At 41.6% G+C, this 24483-nt stretch overlaps 1 protein-coding gene across 3 annotated transcripts in view; it reads left to right on the top strand.

Moving 5' to 3' along the window:
• PIKFYVE (phosphoinositide kinase, FYVE-type zinc finger containing) overlaps positions 1–24483 on the top strand; it is a 67460-nt gene that overhangs the window by 4961 nt on the left and 38016 nt on the right. For 2 of the 3 annotated variants that reach the window (XM_086465135.1, XM_086465134.1), the window contains exons 3-11: positions 4328–4446; positions 7636–7807; positions 8530–8737; positions 11146–11235; positions 14463–14601; positions 17265–17422; positions 18235–18346; positions 20919–21066; positions 21563–21730. In XM_086465135.1, coding sequence (XP_086321261.1) covers positions 4328–4446; positions 7636–7807; positions 8530–8737; positions 11146–11235; positions 14463–14601; positions 17265–17422; positions 18235–18346; positions 20919–21066; positions 21563–21730 — 1314 coding nt within the window. Of the gene's footprint in view, positions 1–4327; positions 4447–7635; positions 7808–8529; positions 8738–11145; positions 11236–14462; positions 14602–17264; positions 17423–18234; positions 18347–20918; positions 21067–21562; positions 21742–24483 lie in introns of those variants that run through there. The other variant, XM_086465136.1, reaches the window with a different exon arrangement.

The raw sequence follows: 24483 nt of genomic DNA, 5'->3' as shown, positions 1-24483 counted from the left end.
CACAGCTTGCAAATCCAGTTTAAGGAGAACTAGAAATGATGACCAATTGGAGAGGGAGCATTGGTAGTAAAAGCACTTCTAGCTTGTTACCTTGTCATGCAGGATAATGTTATTAATGCTAGACAATTGTAGCAGGCTGGCAGTAATAGGAAGTGGCAAAGGAGCTTAGCAGGAGTAAGGAAAGGCCAATGATCTTATCGGCAGAAGAAGGCCTGAGGAAAGCGTGTGGTCATTACTGGGAATCATGAAGAACATGACTTATTACCAGAGCATCTTTTCTATTGAAAAATGTTTTGGAAAATGAAAATGCATGTTGTAAAATGAAATTAAGAACAACTTTCATAGTTTTCATGTCAGTACTTTGTATGGCAGTGACTTGAGGAAGATGCAATCTTTGAACTGCGATAGTGAACTTGAATATGGAATTATATGCTTTGGCAGTGAATAACTGGAAAGCAATTCATGTTGATTCATATTAGCAAAACTGTGGTATCCCTGGTGGGGGCATTTGTTTATTGCTGAAACTGTGTGAAGCTCTCTGTTGAACCTCTTGTTTTAGTGTATGATCAGCTCTCTTCCTGTAAACTGAAATAGCAGTTAAGTTTCAACAAAGTAGTTCCTGTAGTGTTTTTGACGTGTCATTCACTGTAAAATGAATGCTAAAATGCATAGAGTCATGAAAGAAACTCTAGAAAAATATATTTCAGTGATTCAGCAGCTGAGGATGCAGAACAGTTGCATGACTTACTGACCAAATCTTTCTGTGGCCCGAACTCAGAAGAGTGTATTAAGTAGACAATCATAGCTGTAATGGTATTGCAGGTTCCTTCCCAGTGATCACAGTTCAGGGCAGGGGAGTAGGAAAAAGAGGAGAAAAACATAAAGTATTTCAGAGGATGTATGGGTTTTGCCAAGGATCAGCAGCCATGAATACATATAGGAAGGATGATATAGGAAGGACTGCCCCTCTACTCTGCCCTCGTGAGACCCCACCAGGAATACCGTGTCCAGCTCTGGAACTCCCAACACAGAAAGAAAGAGATGGAGCTGTTGGAGTGTGTCCAGAGGAGGGCTACCAAGATGGTCAGAGGAGTGGAACACCTTTCCTACAAGGACAGGCTGAGAGAGTTGGGCTTGTTCAGCCTGGAAAAGCGAAGGCTCTGGAAAAGACCTTATAGCGGCCTTCCAGTACCTGAAGGGGGCCTGCAGTAAAGATAAGGGGGGACTTTTTACAAGGGCCTGCAGTGATAGGATGAGGGGTAATGGTTGGAAGCTGGGAGAGGGCAGGTTTAGACTAGATATAAGAAAGAAGTCCTTCACCCTGAGGGTGGTGAGACACTGGAACAGGTTACCTAAAGGAGTTGTTGATGCCCCCTCCCTGGAAGTGTTCAAGACCATGTTGGATGGATCCTTGAGCAACCTGGTCTAGTGGGAGGTGTCCCTGCCATGGCAGGGGGGTGGAACTAGGTCATCTTTGAGGTCACTTCCAACCCAAACCATTCTATGAGGATTACTGTTGAAATATGAGGGTTTTTTTTTCCTTTTTTAAGCGGTGGGAGTTAATTTTTAGCTTAAGAAGGATGAATAGATTAGAAATAAGTTAAATTGGAAATTTAGATGGGGTTCCTTTGGTATATTGAGGTTTTGTTTGATGAATGTGTAGATGGCAGGCAAATGGATAGGAAAAACACAATTGCTGCATAAACTTGTAGTCCTGAAAAGGTATGTTCCACACTCATGTTGATGTGTTACATTGAAGGGCTGAGATGCAGCTGGCCCTTTTTTGTTAAATACAAAATGGTATCAAGTGAAAAATTACAGTCTTTGTATGGGTGTTTGGCTAGGGAGGAAGAATAAATGGGTGAAGATATGGTAGAGTTGTGGACTGAAAAAAGTATAAGGACTCTACATATCAAAACCATGAGGAAGCTGTCTTCACTTCCTGCCGTTGTTTTTGTGATGGTTGGACGGTGACAAGCAAAAGTTTCTGAAGCTGATCTGGTTGTCATAACAGATTAAATTACATTTAAATAAAGTTTAATTTTATTTTAAAAACCTAATTTCTTGTGTGTAATTTTAATTGTGACTGGTGGGGCGTGTGTGGATTTTTGTGGGTGGGGTTTTTGTTTGGTTGGTTTTTTTGGTGTGTGTTTTGTTTTGTTTTGTTTTTAAGCATATACAGAGTTTACTGTTTCAGGAGCACTAAAAAAAGCTTACCACTACTTAGATGTGTAAGTATGGTCAACTCTCTTGGGATCATATCAAAAGAAGATATGAAATCTCTTCAGAAGTGTGACTGATAGCAGTTGGGATGATGATGATGTGATACTCACGTTTGTGGAAGGAAATGTGGGTTTTGCAGATTTAATGATGAAATAAGGAAATAGAGTTACAGTGCTGAAAATGTGCACCTCTGTAAATCATGCGTGCATTAACTGAGAAAATGGCTGTGCTATTTATAGTAATGGAATTTGGATCAGGAGTTAGCCTAAAACTGATACATGTGAATTCTTTTATAAGGCTGGTGTTTCAGATACAATGTGTCCTGTACTGCAGGAGCGATAACTTCTTACATTCTTGCTGTACAGTGTGTTTTCCCCCAGAAAGGAAGAAATCACATGATTGAAAAGGAAAAGAGCCAATTGAATTTTAATCTGGGAATCAGTCAGCTTCTCTGGTATAAACAGGTTAGCCATGTGCTCCTACTGCTGATGGCATGCTTTTTCTAGTGTAGATGACGTCCTTTTGACATTGTTTTATGTAACACAGAAAAAGACATTTAACAACAGAACCAGCGTGGAGTTACCTGTGGCATTTCTTCAGTGCTGTGTATGTTCATACTTCGGGAATCACTTGCCTGACAAGATTTGTAGTTAGTTAGGCAGGAGGCCAGATAGTCATTTTCTGAATTGGAGGCAACATTCCTGGAAAGAAGATACTCTTGAATTCAAAAGTTACAGCAGGGAAGTCCAGGAAGTAAATGCAGCATAGGCCTTGTGATAGAAGTAAGGAGGAGCCAAAGGTTTCTGTGGTATTGGCAATGTTTTCTTGAAATATTAAAGTTTCTTTAATCACTGTAAAGTACTCAACTTGCTACTGTCCAAAAGTATACTTGTTTGATTTTTTAAAAAATAAATCCCAAGTGGCTAGCCACAGAATTTGGTTTAAGCACTCTAGAATCTCTTTAAAAAATCTTGTTGTGGATTCTTTGTTGTACATAGGTCATTAAGCAGCTGTATGTGGGATGATTATCTAGAAATATCCATTAAGAACCTGAAGAGGAGGCATGGAATACCACAGTTTTAGTCACATTACTCTAAGGGTGTTGATCTCCTGCACACAAAGGAATAGCCTTGCTGTTACTGCATGGCAACAGTTAACATGCTTCTGCTACTGCTTTCAGCATTCCCGCTGACATCAGTGATATGTAAAGCAGTAAACAGAAAGCAGCCATGTCTGTTCTTCCTGTACTAGGAGAATCAACATAAAATGCTAGTCAGATGGAGAGCAGCGAAGCTGGTAAGAAACTTTAAACTATTCAGAAAAGTTGTTGATGTGGAAAAGTGACTGGAAATGTTTAAATGTTGAGGTAAATACAGCACCGTGTCTGCAGATCCTTCTGGAGGGAAGTATCCTGTTTGTGACTTGTACAGCAATGCTTCAAAGTAATCTAGCATTTCATAGGAAAGATCTAAACCGTGTTACCTTTTTATTCAGGAGTGTCTTGGCTATAGTTAATCAAGAATGACTGTACAAGTTCTCAAAAACGTGGCTTTTTTCTTAGAAAATAACAAAACAAAGAAACCCTCAAAAATGTGAAGTTCTGAATGCATTTTATTCTTTACTTTTTTAATAGAAACTGAGCAATTGAGTCCTGAGACTTGCTGTAGTCATTTATAAATTAATTTCAGGTTAAGGCATTGACTTATGCCAGTCCTAGAATGAGTGTGAATATTGTTGCAATTATTTTGTAAGTATTAATATCCTAGAGGGAGTTCCAAAATGAGACTTCAGTGCTTTCTAAAAGACTATTACAAGGTTCATATAGCAGGTTGAAAATAACTTCACTTCTTTAAGAGATGTTTTCATTCTCGGAGAACTTAGATCTGTTCTTGTAAACACAGAGGGTAGTATTTAAAGCAAGCTATCTGGCATCAGAAGCTCCTTTTTGGGGGGAGAAGAGTGTGAGGGCAAGAAGTGATACAAGCTGTAACTTTGTAAAGTGCATACATATGTGAACATTTCTCCTTCTAATGGGGTTTTGTGTGGTGATGTGAATGTTCATGTATTGTGGAAGAAATTAATACTACTCTCCCTTCCTTTCCAGACAATCGAAGGAAAGTAGAACCACCTCTTGGAGGTCATGATCCTCGAACAGCTGTTCAGTTAAGAAGCCTCAGCACTGTTTTAAAGCGCCTCAAAGAAATCATGGAGGGGAAGAGCCAGGTACTACTTCTGAGGGGTTTGTAGACTGAACTATTTAGAAACCGAATTGTTTGAAGAGAAGCCCAGTATTTTTCCAGATATTTGAAGGATGAGTGAATAAACTCAGAAATTGAGTGAGTACAAGGAAAACAACTTAAGTTGATGCTGACTTTTGAGATGTCAAACATCTGTCACGTTGTTGGAATGAAACATTGCAGTTGCTCAGCTTCTTGAACTTGGACCAGATGCTCTCATTTTAGACTCCTTCCCACTTCTGTATTATCTGATGATTTTCTATCTTGAAGGCTAACCGTGGGCAGGTGAAACATGTTGACTGTCACAAATAGTAATGGGAATTCTGAGGATGAATTAAATCTGCTGTTTACTGTGGTAATGATTGGTCAGAATATTTGCTTGAAAGGCTTGTCCTGTTAATCAGTTTTGATTCAGCTGGATGAGGGTCTGGTGGTTGCTACTGACATACCGATTTCGCTTCCCTCTGCTGTGTTAGACCATGCCTTTAAGAGAAGGATCTAGTTGAGAAAAAAAAGCCACAACTATTTATAAGTGACTATATAAATAGCTGTGTCCGGGAGCAAGACATGAACAGGCAAAAGTACATTTAGTTGAATGGAGTGAAGAGGAAAAAGGCTTTTGGCTTGGTAGCTTTTACAGCTGGAATGTGACATAGTGCTATTATGCTTGTAAAAGTAACTTTGCTTTGGTTAAAAGGGTGATATTTTTGAGGGTGAAACAAAAGCCTTTCATTGCAGTAAGCAGGGCATTGAGTGTGGCCCCTACTAATATTTCAGTTTGTGGCAGCTTCTGAAGGCCCTGGAGATTTTCAGACATCTTTGAAGCTATCGGAGAAGTGCTCAAACAGACAGGATGCAGTGGTAAATGAATCTGTCTAGACCTTTCCTGAAAGTGGTATGTTAGTTGTCAGCTTGCTGACTTCTGTACAACTGGTAATGCGTTGCTGCCCTTGGCTGCAGCCATGTCTTGCTTGAGTTACTCCAGGCAACAATTTCTTTCTACTGTTGACTTGGTCTGTCTCTACAGGAGACCACTTTACTATAGTAGAAAGCATGTGTCTGATCCTGGAAGGTGCTACTCTAATCAACCTCTACTGCTAATGGGGGCCAGACTTCTGAACCTTTCCTTGTAGACTGTTCTTGTGAGTGCTGGCTGAGACTTAAGCAAGGGTCTGGAGGGTGTCACCAGCAATGGCTGGGTTTCTAAACACCCAGTCATGTGCAAGCAGGGCAGAGGTGATGTGGGAGAGATGGTGGGCAGAAGCACTGCTGCCTGGAACAGCCACTCTCTCTGTGGCAGAACCAGAGACTTGGCTTGTCATGCAGAACCACAGCAAAAACTGTTAATTGGCATCCCCTGCAGCTTTGCAGCAGTTGCTTGGCAATGCTCTTCACTGCATTTTTCTCTGCTTGAGATTTAGTGTTCATCTTAAAAATTTCAAGACTCTCTTGAACACTAGACTGCCTTGAGCAGTCTTCAACCTTTCTGTATGAGTTTTCTTGGGTGAGGACAGCATGAAATTGTTGTCTTGTTGATCATAGCTCTTTTGGTCTCAAAATTGGTCTAGCAGCTATTTCAAACTTCACTTTGTGAATATCCAGAAATAAACCCCAATTCAGAGTATGCTTTTTTTTTGATTATGTGAAAATCAGAGCATAGATCACCTTTCTTCTCAGTGATTTTGAGAAAGTTCTTGCAGCACTTTCTCTTTATAAGAAAAACCCAGAGTATTCAGTCCGTCTGAAAAGGCTTATTGCCAGAACTGAACTCTAGCAAAGAGTCTTTCACAGTCAGAGCTGTCATGTGACAATTAGCAGTTCTCTTCATCCATGGTGATTGTAGCTGGTGTGCTCAGAATCATAATTGAGAGATTTGCCTTACTCTCTTTATAGCTACAACACCAAATGGAAGTTTTAACTCTTTGTTTGCAAGTCTGAAAAACAAGACAAAAATTCCTGTGACTACACCCATGCTGTAAATCAGTATATGTCTTTATCTGCTGAATGTGTAGTTGTCTTTACCCTGGAGTTTTGAAACAACATCAATCTGGAACACAGGCTTTTACAAGTGTTTGCTGAGGTTTTGGAGAATTTAATCGTACAGCAAAATTTTTTTACATGTGCCTATAATGCTTTCAAAGTACATTCCAGTGTTAGCTGTTGAAATGATCTTCCTGCACTGATAATTCCTGCTGACTTGATTTACCCCTGGATAACAGCTTCAACTAGCGTGTGGGGTTTTTTTCGTTTCGTTTTGTTTTGGTGTGTGGTGTTTTGTGTGGTGTTTTTTAATTTTTTTTTTTTTTTTTAAACTGTGCTAGTTAGAATCCTAGAATAGTTTGGGTTGGAAGGGACCTTTAAAGGTCATCTAGCCTGACGCCCCTGCAGTGAGCCAGGATATCTTTAGCTGGATCAGGTTGCTCAGAGTCCCGTCCAACCTGACCTTGAATGTTTCCAGGGATGGGGCTTCTACCACCTCTCTGGGCAGCCTGTGCCAGTGTTTCACCACCCTGTAAAAAATTTCTTCATTGTATCTAGTCTGAATCTCCCCCCTTTTGGTTTAAAACTGTTACCCCTTGTCCTACTGCAACAGGCCCTGCTAAAAAGATTGCCCTCATCTCTCTTGTAGGCCCCCTTTAAGTACTGGAAGGCTGCAATAAGGTTCCCCCGGAGCCTTCCCTTCTCCAGGCTTAACAACCCCACCTCTCTCAGTCTGTCCTCATAGGAGAGGTGCTCCAGCCCCCTCTTTTTTTTTTTTTTTTTTTTTTTTTTTTTTTTTTTTTTTTTTGTGGACTTAGTTGAGGGCCTGTCATGTGCTAGGGGCAAATGAGAGGGAAGAGCAACCAGTACTTCATGTGCTTGTTTCTTCTTGACCTTTATCTACAGCTTATGGTAGTTTTTGTTTGCTTTGTTTCCATCTTGGATCAAGAAGACAAAGACTTACTAGATTCAATCTAACAGTTAAGAACTCTCTCAGCCTTCTGGTTCCCTATAAAACCACATGAAAAATCCTTTCTGTGCACGTCTGTGCTTGTACGCAAGAGTGTGCACACATACACATATGAGAATATATGAAATTGTCTTTTTCATGTGTACAGTCTACAAAGCAGTCATGAATCTAACTATGCCTTTTTATTTGCAAAAAAAAGTGTTTCTCTGGTGCCTTCCTTTGTAGGACAGTGACTTGAAGCAGTACTGGATGCCTGACAGCCAGTGCAAAGAATGCTATGACTGCAGTGAGAAATTCACCACCTTCCGGCGGAGGCACCACTGTCGACTTTGTGGGCAGATATTCTGTAGTCGATGTTGTAATCAGGAAATCCCTGGAAAATTCATGGGTTACACAGGTAGAGTTTATTTTTTGAGAAGCAGAATATTCTCTGTATGCTTATGTCTGTTGGACTACTGCATTTTAGATTCCGCCATCTGCTAGGGAATGCTGTACAGGTCTCTAGTGGGCTTATAAATAAGCAAAAAGAATCGCAGGACCTAATTCTACCAATTTCTTCATCCACAATGGTGGATTATGCCATGCCTGCTTATTTTTACCAACATTACGTCCATGATGACAAAACAAATATGGCCACTGTTTAACAAGGATGTTTGCTACAAAAAGTGTGCTCAAGTAAAAGCTGCTCTTGGTAATGGTAGTTTTAAAATGTAATAACCCACATGTTCTAATTGAGGGTAATGGAAACTCTTTCAAATACCAATTATCAAACTCTAGCTAATCTCCTGATGGAGGTAATGCTTTCCAGATACCAGCTGGTATGTCATATCTGACTGGCTGTTGTACCATGATTTCAGTGTGCACATGTGCTCTGTCTTCCCGCCCCAGCAACCTGTCTCTCTCCATGTGTTATATACCATTTGACTTGGAGAAATTCTCCGAGTGTATAATTATCTCGGGTTTTGCTCTTTAAGGGAATATGAGTGTTAGACTTAAACATGCAAAGAGGTTTTGAAACAGGAAATCCTTCTCTTCCCACCACTACACAACTCTGATCCTGTAGGAACAGAGTACTATTTGTTCCTGTGCACTTACACTCTCTGGTTCCCCTTTCCGTAGGGGATCTCCGAGCCTGCACTTACTGCCGCAAAATAGCCTTAAGCTATGCACACTCCACAGACAGTAACTCCATTGGAGAAGACTTAAATGCTCTGTCAGATTCTGCATGTTCTGTATCAGTGCTGGATCCTGGGGAGCCACGCACACCAGTTGGGAGCCGTAAAGCTAGCCGCAACATCTTCCTGGAGGAGGATCTGACCTGGCAAAGGTAAAGTGAATGGCTTCATGCTGAGCTCCAGAATCTTAACTGTGTTTTCAGGCTGACACCTGCTTAGACAAAAACTGGTGGTTTCCATCTAGCAAACTTAGAAGTATATCTCCTGTAAAGAGAATATTGTCTTGTGCTTGCTTCTAATATTCTTCTCTTCAAGTTGAAATGTGGAAACTTTTCTGGTGGAGTTGTAAATTATTTGACAGTTCTTCCTTTAACCAATTGAATCAGTGATTCTATACCAGTGACAAAGCAGTCTTTTAGCTTCAGAGTTTAAAAAGACAAAAAAACCCCATCCCTTCTAACCACTAATGTGTTGAGAGACAAGTCAGTGTAACACTGATGCTTCACCTGTTAGGTTTTGGATTGGGCAAGAGAATATAGGAGATACTGTCTGTAAATAAGAGAGAAATGGTGGAAGTAACTGCCTGTTTCAACTGAAGTGGAATTGAAAGGACAGCTATAAAGGTTCTCTGATCTCCTTTCAAAGTATATTTCTTCTTACTGCTCTCAAATGAGGGAATCCTTTTTTTCAGAAGATGGATAAAGGAACACTGTATTTCTTAAGTGGTATGGAAGTTAATTTCTGAGGACCTTGATTTAATTTAATGTGCAGAGGAAAAAATAATCAGATGTGGTGTTTGTGCTCATTTCCCTAAAAACAGAAGAACAGGCAGGTGTGAAACTGAGGAGGTCTTGAGTCAGAGCCTTTCTTTAACTGAGGGGTAGTGTTAGTAACATATGCCTCTCTCAGCACATCTTTTCTAATGGTTCTGATAGTATTGAAAGAAAAACTACAGAAACTACTGTTTTGCTTTGCATGTTGCTATTCAGAGTATGGTGCTCCTATATGGAAGCAATTAAATAATCCGCTTTAGGCCTAAGTAAAGGAAAGTGCTTCTGGTTTAATGCCGTGGTCATCTAAAGCAGTAATGTTGCAAAGCTTGGGATAAAAACTGCCAAATTTTGAATTAAGGAATAAGTATGTGCACTCAGAGTGCTTCTCTTCAGGTGTACAAAATAATAGAAGGTATCATTAATTCTGTCTTCTTATGTGTTCTTAGTATCTTCATTATGGCAATTCAACAGCTTGAGGCATGAACATGTAAAGAAAGTATATCTTTATTTTGGGCAGCTTGTAGCACTTGAGAAAAATATGGCCTATTCTTGAAAGGCTGATACCGGTTTCTATACTAGAACACTTAGTTTTATTGGGAGACACGGAGTAAACATGGGCTGCTTTTAAGTGAGCTTGTGGAGTTTATTGTTGCTTTAGGAGGATTAAAATTTTCTTCAGTGCTTGTCCCTCTTAAAATATAAGACTTTGCAGTGGGCTGCAATGCTTTTTTTAATACTTCAGTGGGTATGTTCCTGATTGATCTTCAGAGGTTTAAACTCAAGACATTGAACTTAAATGGCAGCACAGTGGAAAGTGGCAACTCACAGCTTCATAATGGAAGCAAAGTTTTTTTTTTTTTTCTAATATGCGGCTTGTGTGACAAGTAGTTTGCTTCAGAAGAAAACTTGGGAGTTGAGCCTCTTCCCAAAATAATGTATCTGAGATAAGGTTTTTGCTTCTGCTGTCATATGCTGCAAAGCAGTGAGAAAAGCATGTAGGGGAGTGATACTATATTTACTTGTCTGACGTTGCTGTGCTCTTTGAGGAGTTGGAACATACTAACTAACTTGAAGGGTCCTTTAAAAGTGAACAAGTGGTGTAGTCTGGGCAAGTACAGCTGTTCGAGCAAAGGTGTATTGTGTACATTTTCTCATGAAGAGTATTTATTGTGTCTACATTCCAGAGCACAGCCAATATGGCTGTATCAGTTGGAGTGTAGGGGCTTATTTATATCTGATACAGTTTTGCTAATAGGAATTCATATTGATGGTGTACAAACATCTGCTCTGCTTCCTCCTGGGGTGGAAGGCTGTAGGGGGTCAACGGTGATAGAGATCAGGTTTAACAATCCCAGAAGGTTGTTAGGCTGTCTAGGTAAAAGCTGTCTAGCAATAGCTATAGATAACATTGCTTGGATTGCAAAGATGATGTGTTGGGGAGATGGGGGCAATGCCTCTATCTCCAAAGCATGGAATAGCAGCCTGTAAGGAAGGAGGTTGTGGAAGAAAGGGATATAGGGGAATAGGTCAGGAAGGCAGGATGAGAAGTGGGAAGAGGGTGTATTGTCCAAGACTTGACTGTGAAGGGAGAAGACTCAAGCACTGTGCTCCAGATATCATTCACCTACAGATGGGGAAAGATTTCCCTATTTCCTTACTGATTTAACAATCATGGGTGTGAATGAGAGGTAATGTTATAATTAACTGTATTTTAACTCCAGCTGTTCTGACGCTGCTTTGTGTGGCAAATTTCTCAATTATCTGTAACATGCTCCTTTTCCTTGCAGTTTGATTCACCCAGACTCTTCAACTACTACATTGTCTGCACGCCTTGGGTCTGTCCAGGAGGATGCAGGGAAGTCACCAGCTAGGAACAGGTAAACTATCATAACTGAGTGTTTTCTGTTCTGGATGCACTCCTAGTACACTCTTCACTGTAAAGCCTATATTTTGGGGCTTGTTTTTACTGACTGTACTGTTTCATGTCTAAAATGGACACCCCATTACCCATATGTAATGGTAAGGAAAGACCTTTTATGTAGATATTCATCTTAATAAATGTATTACTTTTGAGGAACCTGTAATTGCTGCTTGAGTCAGTCAAATAGAGGTGGTGGTGAAGAGGATACAAAGCTAAAGAAGTGGCTAAGAAAGGTAGAGTTTTGAGGAAGCTGAAGAAGAGAGAGTAACAGAGACTTGGTAATGGGAGGCAAAGACTGAGGTCATGGAGGAACAGAGGTGTAGTTTTTGTTTGTTTGTTTTGTGGGTTCCCCTGCCCTCCTCTATCTGCTCCCTCTGCTCTTCCATTATGCATAATCTTGTTTAAGTTACTAGGCTTCCTGAGGCTAAAATCCCATCATAGGTCTTTATGCAAGAGTGCTGGAATTAACTTGGAAATGTTCATGAGAGCTTTAGTACAAGTAGTGAATGCTTGAGCTTAATCCCACTAAATAGGCTGGTATTAGAAGAACAAGTGATTTCCATTTCACAGTACTTCTGGTATGGTTCTGGTTACATACTTCCATTATGGTTAAATTGGGGAAATAAAGGTGAGGCAAGGATATAAGGAACAGAGCAAAGATAATCCAGATTTCAGTGTTAGAGTCAGGAGACATTCAGAGACTTCTTTGCATTGGCATTGCAGATGCATGGCAGGAATGCAGATTGTGTAGCAATTTGAAGGAATCTCGAAGGACCTGCAAAGACTGGGGAACTCGGCTGAGAAGGATGCTGGGTGTGCCTTTCAGGGAATGGACTGCTTGGAGTCTTTATCTTCTGTGTGATGGGGAAGGTTAGAAGGAGAGGCACACTGACTGTACAGCTCAGAACCAAAGATTTCACTTAGGGGGAGTAAAATACTGGTGAATAAACTAGTGTAAATATCTATTCTGGACAAACATGACAAGAAGTCCAGAGTTAAAAGTTCAATGCTAAATAACTGCAATGACGTCAAGAAATGTCTGAAACCTTGAGGATGCTCTCCTACTTCCTGTTTGAATTGATCTTGTCTATTTTAAAAGGCCTTGGCTCTTTGTTCACACATGCAGTAGTAGGAGGGTTCTAAGCTGGACCTGGCAGGCCCAAACTGCTTATTCAAGTTGAATTTTAACTCTGGCTATTCATGGCCTCACCATAGTACTCACATGCCTGGACTCGCATTTGAGAAGTAATAACGAAGTATAACCTACCTCTGTTCTGAACCTGAGGAAACAAAGCTATTGGCTTTGAGCTGAGCAATATTAGCCTTTAGATTTTCTCAAAGCAGCTGTAGATGTTTCTTTAAGGCAAGCCTGGCCACACCTGTTTCTAGATGAGATGAGGCAAAAAAGGTGCAGGTTGAGTGCATTTAGGTGCAGGTAGCAGAAGTTACTCAGTATTATTTGTTCTCCCTGTGGGTGGGGGATATGTGTTTTGGTTTTTTTTCTCAGACTGATTATGGGGAAAAAAACAGCACAGCAGTCAAATGTTGCAAGCAGAGGGACTTGAACGTCTCCTTTGCAGGCCTTTCTAAAGGATAGGGGTTTTCACTGCAAAAAGCTAAATACAATAAAGTCCGAAATGTAATTGGTGGTGATAAAGACGCAGATACGAAATCTGACTGTTCTAACTCTTGCTTAATGACCTTTTACGCAAATTAAAAATCCCTGCTGCTTACAGGTAGGTGGCACAGTTAAAGTAGTTGTTGCAAAACAACTGGGAGGAGTACTTAATGATGGACTTTCATGTCAATCTCCTCTTCCATGTAAGAATGCTTTCTGTTAAGGTGCATAACTCTACTGAACTTTAACTTGAGAGCATCTGAACAGTAGAAGACTGGCAGAGTTTTAGCTTGCCTTGAATGCTTGATTATGACAGAAAGTCTTTGCTTATCACCCCTAGATGTGTATGGGTATAGTGCCAACATAGTTTCCTTTGATTCTGCATAAATAAATAAAAAGGACCTAACTAAAACCCTTTATCAGCCCAGTCCTCAAGAGACAGAGGAGGAGAAAGCAGTGGTTTTGAGACTCTTGTACCTTCAGTGCCTACTTCCTTGCAGTACAAAAGCTGAAATAAGGTGGCATTACTATTTCATACCTGGGCTCAACCACATCATCCATTGAGAATTCTTGGGACTAATTAGAATGTCTGTTACCCAGTTAGCATGCTCTGTGAAGTTATCTGAGTTTCATTCCAAAGACTAGAGGCTGGCAACAGTTCTCACCACTGAGACTGCTGCAAGCCTCTTGAGTCAGTTCAGCATGGGCATTTTGAGCTTCCCTGTTGCTGTACACAGAAGCGTTTTCCATCCTTACTCCTTAGAGTGCTGTTAGCATGAATAGCTTACACTGTGTTCTTTTTGCTGCTGCGTGATGAAAAGTTTCACTCTGGTTATTCAGAGGCTTAGTCTAGTTGTGGGATATTGGAGCAGAGGGTATCTGGAACTTGTATTTGCATTTTTAGCTTTGCAATGATTATTGCAAAATGGTGTGTTTGTACTGGAGTGCATAGCCAAGATTTCCTAACAGCTGCTCTGATTAGGTAGATGCTCCATATCGCAATACAAGGAAAATTGCCAGCTGGAGTGACCTCCAGGTTCAGCAGACAGTTTATCCACCCTAGGGAACAGGTGCTTAAACTTCCAGGCTCTGCAAGCTGTCAGCCATATATTTCAGAGAGCTGAGGAGAAGGAATTTTAAATTGGTCAAGGAGGGGGGGAATCAGAGTGCCCTGTTACAGGGATCCCGGTGTTGGCTGCCCTTGCTGGCATCTGTCTTGCCTCCAAACCACTGGAGCTTCAAATTACCCAGCATCCCATCCCTTCCCCAGTGTATTCAAATGCAGACGCAATTGAATTGCTGTGCCTAAACTTAGTTCTTACTGCTTCCTACAAAGAGCCTTGCAAAAGTTCGTTTAACTGAGATGTTCCAAAGCAATACACTTGCTTCCTAGGGATCCTTTCTTCTGATTTGATGGGACAGGAGGCTTTAAGCAGTAAGCCTGCACTGAGGAGAGTGAACAGTATCACAGGCTTAAGTTCCCTTTTAGCGTGCTACAAGATCCATGCCTGTTCTGGTGAGCACAATGAACCCTTATACCTCAATTCTTTTCTCTTCCATTACAGATCAGCCAGCATCACTAACCTGTCACTGGATCGGTCAGGTTCACCAATGGTGCCTGCCTATGAGACATCCATCAGCCCCCAGGCCAGTCGTACACATATGAAGGCAGAGACCAGTGAGGATGAGCGCAAAATCCTTCTGGTACGCTTCAGACTTCTGTTTGTTTTGCTCTGTGAAGGCAATGAAGTTTGCCTTTCCTGTGTGATGCAGCAGGAGTATCTTGCTGCCTTTAAAGGTACTTGTCTGAGCACTCTTACCTGGACCCCTCCTCCAGATGATGCAGGGATGGAGAATATTGGTGCTGCTTTAGACACTTCCGTCTTCCTGAAACAAATCATAGTTTCATGTGGTGTTTGCATAAAGGTGTTTACAGTTTTAGTCTTGGGTAGTGTGTTATGCAGTGTGGCATTGGTGTGTGGTGGCTCCTTGTGGGTTAAACTAGTCATGGTTGCAGCTGTTATGCAATGACCTGATTCCGTATTTCTCCAAGTTCAGATTTTCCCTTTCACAGGCCACATAATTGGAAACTTTAAATGGCGGCTTCAAAATGGTTAAAACATGATGAATGAGTTAAAGCTGTCACAGCTTATTGGGCCAAAATATAACTTGACCCTTCCCCTTCTTTGCAGAATAAACATAACATTTTGTAGAAGGTTGTAGTGACATGCTCGTTCAAAGAAAAATCAATGTACAACAGTGTTCTATGTAATCCTATTATCCCCTCCCCACAGAGGCAGTATTGTAGGTGGCAGTTACTGTACAGTGTTCAGTAGAAAACAATGTTTCTTTACGTTAGGGGAGGGGAAGTGTTTCCAACAAATGGGGCAAAAAAGGTGCAGTGAAGGGAAGGGAGTGTTTTTCACACACTAAAAGATTCAAGATTGCTCCCCATTGCCGAATTAATTTCAGGAAGGCTAATTTCTGTGTTGCCAGGTATTTGCCTGCTGTCAGCAAAATGCATACAAGCATTTCTGAGGGTGCAGAAATACTGTAGTTCCTGTTCAGCTGCACAACTCCTTTCCAGGGTGCTCTGTAAATGGATAACCACATGAGGGAGAAACAATTTTAAGGCATGTCTTTACACCAGCCTGCCGTGTATGTGTGTGTTAATGCATGAAAAATGAAATTTAAAATGTTATGAATGCAACTTGGACCAGTTCACGTCAGTCCCAGTGCACGTCAGCTTCACATTGTTTAATTTTTTTCTTTGTTTTCTTCCTTGGGGAAAAGAGGATTGGTAGTATCGTTTCTGTTCATGTAAGAGCAGAAGATGCACTGTCAGCTAATGTAGGATTTTCTGTGAATTCCCACTCTTTGTTTAATGCCCTTAGCATGTAGAGCTGACTCTATATCAGGAGTTAATTTAAAGCTTAATATATTCCATTCAGAAGACTAATAAACTTTTTGTATTAAATGAAAGGTAGGGGAGGATATACATATACTGAGGTAGGCACATACTTCGTGAATGAGAGGTCAAAATCCTTGAGTTGAAAGAATTTGCTATGTTCTGCCAGTTTGTCCAGTTTACAGAATTCACCATGTGACTTAAGGGTAAATCGCAAGGCAGATGAACTATGGAATCACCAGTTGCATCAAATCTTGTGATCCTATCACGTGTTCTGTGACTGATCTGTTTGACTCTATACCTGGTATGGAAGGGAAGCTACTGACATTGGTTTTAGGATAATACCCAGGACAGCCACTGCTGGAAATAAAAGCAGAAAGCCAGTCCAGTAACAGAAGTGGAGCAAAACTTTTGAATCTTGGCTCCTTGGGAAAGTGCAGTAATGTGGGTTTGGCAGTTAACTGGAAAGCTGAAACCAGTTAAAATTTAATTAAAGCTTTTTTTCTCTATTACACAAAAACAGAACCAGTGAGGCATTTGAGAAAGTGAGCTGCAGTGTCTCTTCTCCACCCCTTGGGGTGCTCTGTTGCTTTCTCAAAGTAATCCCAGGTCCCAGTTTCCACTCTGCAACAATGGATTGTGCTGTGCCAAGCCAGGGTGCATATAGGAAAGCAAAAGGGGCCAGGTGCAGAGAGATAGCTCAGTTTGTATGCAGCATAGCCTACACAAGAGTTGGTGCACATGCTTAACAGGCCTGAAAATAAGTTTTGAGGTATAGGCTGAAGTGTTCTAAGTGGTGAGGGGAAATGATCCACAGATTTCAAAACGGTCAATTGAGTTTAGAGGCATACACACCTTTTTTGCTTACTGGCCAAAGCTAGCAGTGTCTAAAAAAGGCTTGATACTGGGCAATAAATAAGGAATACTCAATAAGAAATGGTATCCCAGAACCTGAACATAGCAATGTGCATTGCTATGTCAAGTACTTACTTTATATCTGGGTTTGATAATGGACTTGTATGCTTCACAAAGCCTAGGTTGAGCACAGATTATGTAGAAAAACCCTCTTCTGAAGGGTGAGTTTTCGTTGTCCTCTGTATTTACACGCAGCACCTGAGTTTGAGGATGGGGTGCAAGAGGGCAGTAGCGAGGACATAAGTATCTTGTAGGAAGTACAAAATCTTGCCACATTAAAAACAAATCTCCCTTAACTCTGAGGGTACCCACTTTGTTTCTTCCTTATTCTCAACTTTATATAAAAGGAAGGATATAAGGAGCTGATCTCATGTCTGCTTGCTGTTTCTCTTTGCACCTTCACATAGGTTGTACAGAAGGGCTTAGATTTTATGCCTGTTTCGGGAGGACTCGATCTAGAAGCTGATCTGGGGACTCAGGTTGATGCCCTTGAAACCAGTGCTAAGGTCATACTAGTAAGTAACTTGCTCATCTCCCTGTCTAGGACTCAGTCCAGCTGAAAGATCTGTGGAAGAAAATCTGTCACCACAACAGTGGGATGGAGTTTCAAGACCACCGCTATTGGCTGCGGACGCATCCCAACTGCATTGTGGGAAAAGAGCTGGTCAACTGGCTCATCAGAAATGGGCACATAACCACAAGGTAATCCTGATGCTTTAGGACAGCAGGTGTCTCCTGTCTCTGTGACAAGAGGTTGTGAGTTTTAGCTGATTTAGCGTACTTTAGACTGAAGAGGTAGACCCCTTTGCAGGAAGATGAGAAAGAAAGGAAGTTCAGATACGTTCTTTACTGCCTTCCAGAACAGGTAGGGTTCTGACTCCTTATGGCCCAAAACAACAGGGCACAGGGGGCCATCTGGTTTGGGAGCTGGTGTGGGAGGCAGCTTATGGGACAAATATCACTCAAATAGTTGGAGAATGATAAATGTATTAAAAAGACTGTCCAAAAATGTTCACCGGTACTCTAAAGGGCAAGTCTGCCCCTGGGGTCAGAGATCACTAATAGTGTTTGATAGCTAAATTTTTGGTGGGGCTGGCAGGTTCTTGACCTTGTGAGTATAAAGAATCTGGTGTATTTAACTATGTGAGAGGGGGATAAAACTGAAGTGGTTCTTAAGTGTAGAGCAACAGTCCTCACTCAGCAGAGATCCTCAGTATTTATAAGTCAAGCTAACAATATCGGAGGAGCACAAACAGTATGTCTTAATTGTCTGTTGGACACCTCAGCTGAGTTTAGAGTACCGGCAGTCTCTTCATCTAGCTCCATGCTTGAACCAGTACACTTTGCTGCCTCTCCACAATATTTTAAGTAGTGTCTGGTTAAACGTGGCAGTGGGATAGTGATGAGTCAAATAGTGTGTAGCTAATGACTCTCCTTTTGTAGCATGCTTGTGCCATAAAACATGTGTGTTTAGAACTAGACTTAGAAAACCATCTCTGTTCTTATACCTCCAGGGTCCAAGCCATTGCAATAGGACAAGCGTTGGTTGATGGACGGTGGCTAGAATGTGTCAGTCATCATGATCAGCTCTTCAGAGATGAGTATGCTCTCTACAGACCTTTACAGGTAAAAGGAGTAGGAAAGCTATGGTTCTTGCTGAGTTTGGCTGCTGACTAGATTTTTTTCTAATCCTGTTCTCAGCAGCTGTTGTGTGTTCTCTGAATTGGCTCTCCTGTACAGAGAATTCTGGTCCGGGCCTTTTTCTTTAGTTGTTTAAATCCTGAGGAAGCTGCATTTGCCCAGAAAGCTTTGGGACTGTCCTCTGGGGAGGATGAGTTGTTATATGTAGTGCTGCGTAAAGTGGAGGAAAGGGTCTCTCATCTAGGCCAGTGCCTCTCATGGAGGACATCTTCCATGGAGGCCTTGGAATGGCACAGTTTGTGCTTGTGGCAGCTGTGATTTCATGCAGAATCTAGAATCTGTGTGCAATTACTGGTAACTGAGACACAGTGGTGGTTTTCTACTTCTGTTTCAAATTTCTTCTTTAAAAACTTCTGAAGAATGGGTATTTTAGAGATACAGTATTGAATCTTCTTATATATTGTATCAGTAACCTTTTTCTGATCTCCAGTGATGGCAGTAATGAAGAATTCAGTACCTTAGCTGCATGATCCAAGATCAGGAGGGGGTCTTTGTCATGCCTTCCAAATAGGACTGGCTAGCTGAGGGGGAGGCAGGGAGCCAGCTACCAGAGATGCTATTCTATCATATTTCATTGCAATGGAATTTGCTGAGGGGTAAGAGCAGTCCCTGGCCTGAGTGATTGGATTGGTTTTTTAACTTAAACAAGATACCTCCATAGCCTCTCTGTTACCTAAAAGCATTCAGTTGAGAGTCTTACATGTTCTGCAGCTTATCACAATAAAGAATGGCTCAGCTGTCTCATGGACCTTGGTCAGAAAGCTTGCAGCCATTAGCATCTTGTCTTCCTTGTGCATTTCAGCTCTTGGCCACAGTCGTGTGCTCTTCTGTTGAGATTGCTCTGGGCTTCATCTGGCATCTCAGCTAGTTCACTGCACTGTCTCAGTGTCTTGGTTTGAAAGACAGGTGTCTGGGGAGGAAGGCAGGAGCCTCCCTTGAAATGGAAAGCGCAACCCCCTTCCCTCCAAATTATTATAATTTTGAAATTAACGGGCCTTCAGGCAAAGATATGGGGAATAGGAATAATAGTTCTTTTACATATATATATATATATATATATATATATATATATATATATATATATAACACAAGGCAGGGAAAAAACCCACTGGTTTACACTGGCAGAGTCAGGAATACAACCTGACACCCTGTTAGGGTGGCAGTAGCAGTCCGATAAGATGATGGCTACAGTCCTCCTGAAGCGATGGATGTAGTTCTGTGGAAGCAGCGATCAGGTAAAAGAGTCTGGTCTTCCTCCGAAGGTCCAGTGGTAGGTAGGTAGCTCTTGTCCTCTGGAACTCCAGTGGGGGAAAAAGCTCCTCTGGGAATCCAGTGGAAGAAGGCTGCTAGGGTGTTCGAGATCTCAGTTTTTATTTAGCATGGACTGCTTGGCTCCTTCCCCCCCCACCCCCCACCCCCCCCCACCCCGGGCAGAGCGTCTCACAATGGGATGGGGAGTCGTGAGGCAGTTCCTCGATGGGCCATTAACAGGAGATAGTCCAGGAGCGAATTATCGATGGGTCAGGCGATAAGGCATTGTTGTGCCCAGTAACAGGAGATAGTCCAGAGGGGGGAGGCAGGGAGCACCGCCCCACCTGGTCTCAACAGCTCCTGAAGATGGTAATAGAATACTTTTTTTCTTTTTGGCACATTTTACACTGTAACCCAGGACACTCAGTTTGGTAGTAAAAGCTTGCCCTTAACTAGCAAGTGCTTCTGGATCCCTCTTTTTAACTATTTGTAAGGGGCTTGTGTTATTCAAGGTTTAAAGCCAATTCTTGTTCTCATCAGCTGAAAGCACTTCTGATCTCACTTCTCCTGGACAAGAGTCAGGAGAAACAGTGTTGTTGACTCAGTTGCTTGCTGCACTCACTGTAGCCAAAGGAATGATAGTGAGAACTTCTGCTTGAGGTGACTGGAAGCATCAGGATGGCTGATGAAAATACTTAAATGCTCTCCAGTTTCTGTGGCACTCTAGCCAGGCTTTGTTTTGACATAGTAGCCCCAGCTAGAGCCTGACTTGTGAGTGAAACTCTTAGAGCTACTTAGGTCAGTCACAGGATTGCTCCAGTAACTTAGAATTAGCCTCCACCAAAAGCTGCATGTGCTGATTGTGGGCAAAGGATATGATCATCACCCACCTCAGCTGGGGATAGGAAGCATTCAAAACTGCTTAGCTGGATTGGATATGGTGACAGAAAATGTGTAATAGAATAAACTTGTCCTTTAGTGCCACTTAGTCACAACTCGTGTGGAGTTGGGGAGGAGGCAGAGACTAAGCATGTGAAAGCGTAAAGAAATACTTGTTTCCTGTTCCAGAGAGTTCATATTTCATACCAAGTGGGGTGGCTCTATGACTAACCTGGCTCAGCCCACTGAGAGTGTCCTCTGATTTTTAAAATGTCTGATCTGCGTTTGTAGCGGGCTGCTTTCTAAGGCTGCTTAATATTTCAGCAGAGCTGCACTTTAACACCTTTTTTTCTTCGTTGTCTTCTAGAGCACAGAGTTCTCGGAAACCCCATCTCCAGACAGTGACTCTGTGAACTCTGTAGAGGGGCACTCTGAGCCATCGTGGTTCAAAGACATCAAGTTTGATGACAGTGACACAGAGCAGATTGCTGATGAAGGAGAAGATAACTTAGCCAGTGAGTTTCACTCGAGTCTTGTTCTCACTCTGACTTCTGCCCTGTTATCCCCAGTCCTTTGGGACATAGTAGTTTAACCATGTCTCGCTTTATGTGTGTGTGTGTGTTTGCGTGTGTGCGCATGGGGCTGTAAGGATCTAAGCAAACTAACCTGGATAGTCCTCCTGTTTCTTGTGATGGATACAGTATTTTGTATTTAGTAGAACTGGAAAAGCTTTGTACTTCTAATGGAGGAGAAGCATGTAATTTGCTGCCTTCTGTTTCTCAGGCAGAGTTCTGCTTGATTTGGGCCTTACAGTAATGCACTAAAGAATGCTCAATATGTCAGCATGCACACATGAAGATAAAGAGTAGAACTATGAAAATACTGTATTCCTGTAGTATTGCACACTGGTCTTTCTGTATTAAAGACAATTTTTCTCCTCTCCGGTACCCTCATGATACCTATTTGAACCCTTCTCCTCCCTGTATCTTCCCCCTTACCCAACACTAAAAGACTCCGCCAGCCCTAGCAAGCGCACTTCAGTCAGCAGCTTCCAGTCCACAATGGACAGTGATTCAGCCGCCTCCATCAGCCTGAACGTGGAGCTGGACAACGTGAACTTCCATATCAAGAAGCACTCCAAGTACCCACATGTGCCCCCTCACCCTGCCGACCAAAAAGGTACGAGGTAGTCACCAGCTGGAGTTGCACATGATGGAGAGCTGGGCCCTAATTATACTGACCTATTTGGACACTACTTTTGTAGCTGTCTTACAGAGGGGGAAATATGATATTTAGCTGGCACTCATTTGCAGTTTTGATGTGCTCACCTCTGAGGAGGCTCAGTAGGCCTGTTGAAACACCTTCTCTGCAGAGTGTGTAACTTCCCCTGTGACTTTCTCTTTGCAGTTGAAGCAAAGTCTCCTGCCCATTTGTTATAGGGCAGATCCACATACACAGTTTCTGGATAACTGGGGTGGAAAAACAGTCCGTGCGTGCACCAGTTTGATATGTGTCTCTACAGTTTGAGATTAAACTGGAAAAGCAAGCAAGCAAGAAAAAAACCCCAAACAACAAATGAACAAATTTAACTTGGAAGAGCTCTGTGCTGACTTCTAATTGAACCTTAATAAGCTTACATTTGACAAAAAAATCTTTCTTGATGAGCAGTAAGGCCTAACTTAATTTGTATATGTAATGTTTGTTCAAAAGAGAACATCCACTTCAGCGAAGTAGGAAGAAATCAAATACTCAGTGTTCAAGACTTCTTTTGAAAGTGTTTTTTTTTTTTTTTTCTCCTAAATAAGTACTAAAATGAAAGACTGTAACCATAAGCAAAATCCTTATGGAAAAATATTGTGCCTGCCTGTTGACAACTGCATTCCCTAAATTGGACAAGGGCTGACTGAAACCAGGGCTTGCCACTGGCTTGGGTCTAGTATGTTCTACTTGCTTGACATGATGTCTTTGCTCTGCTTTCTTACCTAAGGTTACGTCAGCTTTGTAGACCTCTATCTTCGGCTGCTTCTAAGGAGTTTCTTATTCTTAATTACTGTTTCACCCCACCCCTTCAGCATTCCTAACTTTAAAAGATGATCCAGTGTTAAATAATTTGGACTCCTTCTCATGAATTCATCCTTCTGTAAAATTTAATGGATCTGTTCTGTTGTGGATCAGAACACAAGACTTCCCTTATGCTTGCATACAGATTGCATCTTCTGAAACTGAAATGGTCACTGAAGAGAGTGAGGCAGGAGAACTGGTCACAGCTGACTTTCAAAGTATGTTAGACACAGGAGAGAGAATGAGGCAAAATAGAGGGGACATTTATCAGTGCCTGTTGTAGTCACCTTTTGTTGTTTGCTAAAAATATGTCTAGAAGAAGGGAAATCTAACTGCTTATTTTTTCCCCCCGAAAAGAGGAGCAGAGCAGGTTGAAAATTGAGCTGATATCGGATGGCTCAACGGTAGAGGTGGGTTGTCAGCACTACTGACACCAGCTTGTTATTGTTTCCTTTCAACTTGTTTCCAGCTCATGCCCTAATCAAATGGAAAGCTAATGCATCTGCAGGGAAGGAAAGATGTGAAGGGGGAGACTATATCAATGAATTCCTTTTAGAAAGGAGGGATGCTGGGTTAAGTGAGCTTGAAACAGGCCCAGGTGTGCTGCAGTATCCTATGAATTTACAGCTGTAGCCAGTTTATCGTTATCAGTATGTATTGGTAGTAAAGCAGGCAGTAGTCAGTTTGGCTCTGGCCAGTGTTAAAGGACTTGTAGAGGTGATAGTCCTGGTTTCAGATATACTTCGATCTTTATCTTATACAAAAGGCAGTACATAATGAAGGGGAAACGTAGGAAAGCCTACCTGTCTCGGAAGTTGTTAACGAAATCAAGGCTTCTCATAGCCAGAACTGAAGCTCTTCTGAGAAAGATTTTGATGATGGAGAGCTTGGAGAAGATCAGCAGAAAAGGCAAGTGGCGAGGGGACTGAAAGGAGAGAGACTTCTGCCTTTGAATTACCTATGTGGGCAGCACTCTGATCTTTGGTGAATCTCTGCTGACTGATATTTGTTACCTGTTCCTGAAATGTGTGGTCTCTTAACTGGATTATTCGGTAGGAGTGTAACTCATAGTAGAAAACTGAGAACAATTCCTTTTAAGAGAATAGATTTCCCTTGAGGGAAGGTATCAGTAATATGCCCAGAACTGGTGTAGGGTGGAGATGTGAGACATTAAAATATACTGGAGGTATTCTGCAGTCTTTTGAAAAATCTGTATCCTCTGCAAATAGAGGACTTAATGCGCATCTTTTTTTGGATTCCGAGCATGAGAGTCTCTAGAGGAAAGACCTAGCCAGGGAAGCAACAAGTTAAAATGAATGATAACATCTTGAATAGCAAAAAACATTTCTTGGCAATAGGGAGATTGAAATTTCATAGGTACTTAAGTATTTGTTATTCAAGGCCTTCAAATTTTAGGTGGGACAAAACCTTACAGTGCATACTGTGGTGCTGAGAGTAGTAAAATGTATGACTTCTAAAACTTTGTTCTGGAAATACTAAAGTTGGAGTACAAAGAGTTTCACCTTGTGCTTGTGATTTATCCTGGCTATGTTCAACAAAACATGTTATCCAGGATGTTTCAGAGTATCACAGTGATTACACAGCCAAGACTAGATAGTTAGGCTTCTATGTAAAATGGGACATGGTTATTTTAAGAACTGAGTACTGTAGTCAGTCAGCACCATGGTGCGTTTGCTGCTGTCAGGGTCAGTAGCTTCCCTATGGCCATTATGGACACGTGTATTTGACTTGATTTCATTGGAATTGTCTTTTGTCCTTAGACTGGATGACTTAATTTTTTTGGAAATAATGAAGTAAATCTGAAGATCACACTCACCTTCTGAGGCTAGCAACTCAATTTCCTCACAGCT

The sequence above is a fragment of the Leptosomus discolor genome, chromosome 5 (genome assembly GCF_034619465.1).
Source record: "Leptosomus discolor isolate bLepDis1 chromosome 5, bLepDis1.hap2, whole genome shotgun sequence".
NCBI lineage: Eukaryota > Metazoa > Chordata > Aves > Leptosomiformes > Leptosomidae > Leptosomus > Leptosomus discolor.
This window is presented reverse-complemented; position numbering and strand designations above follow the sequence as displayed.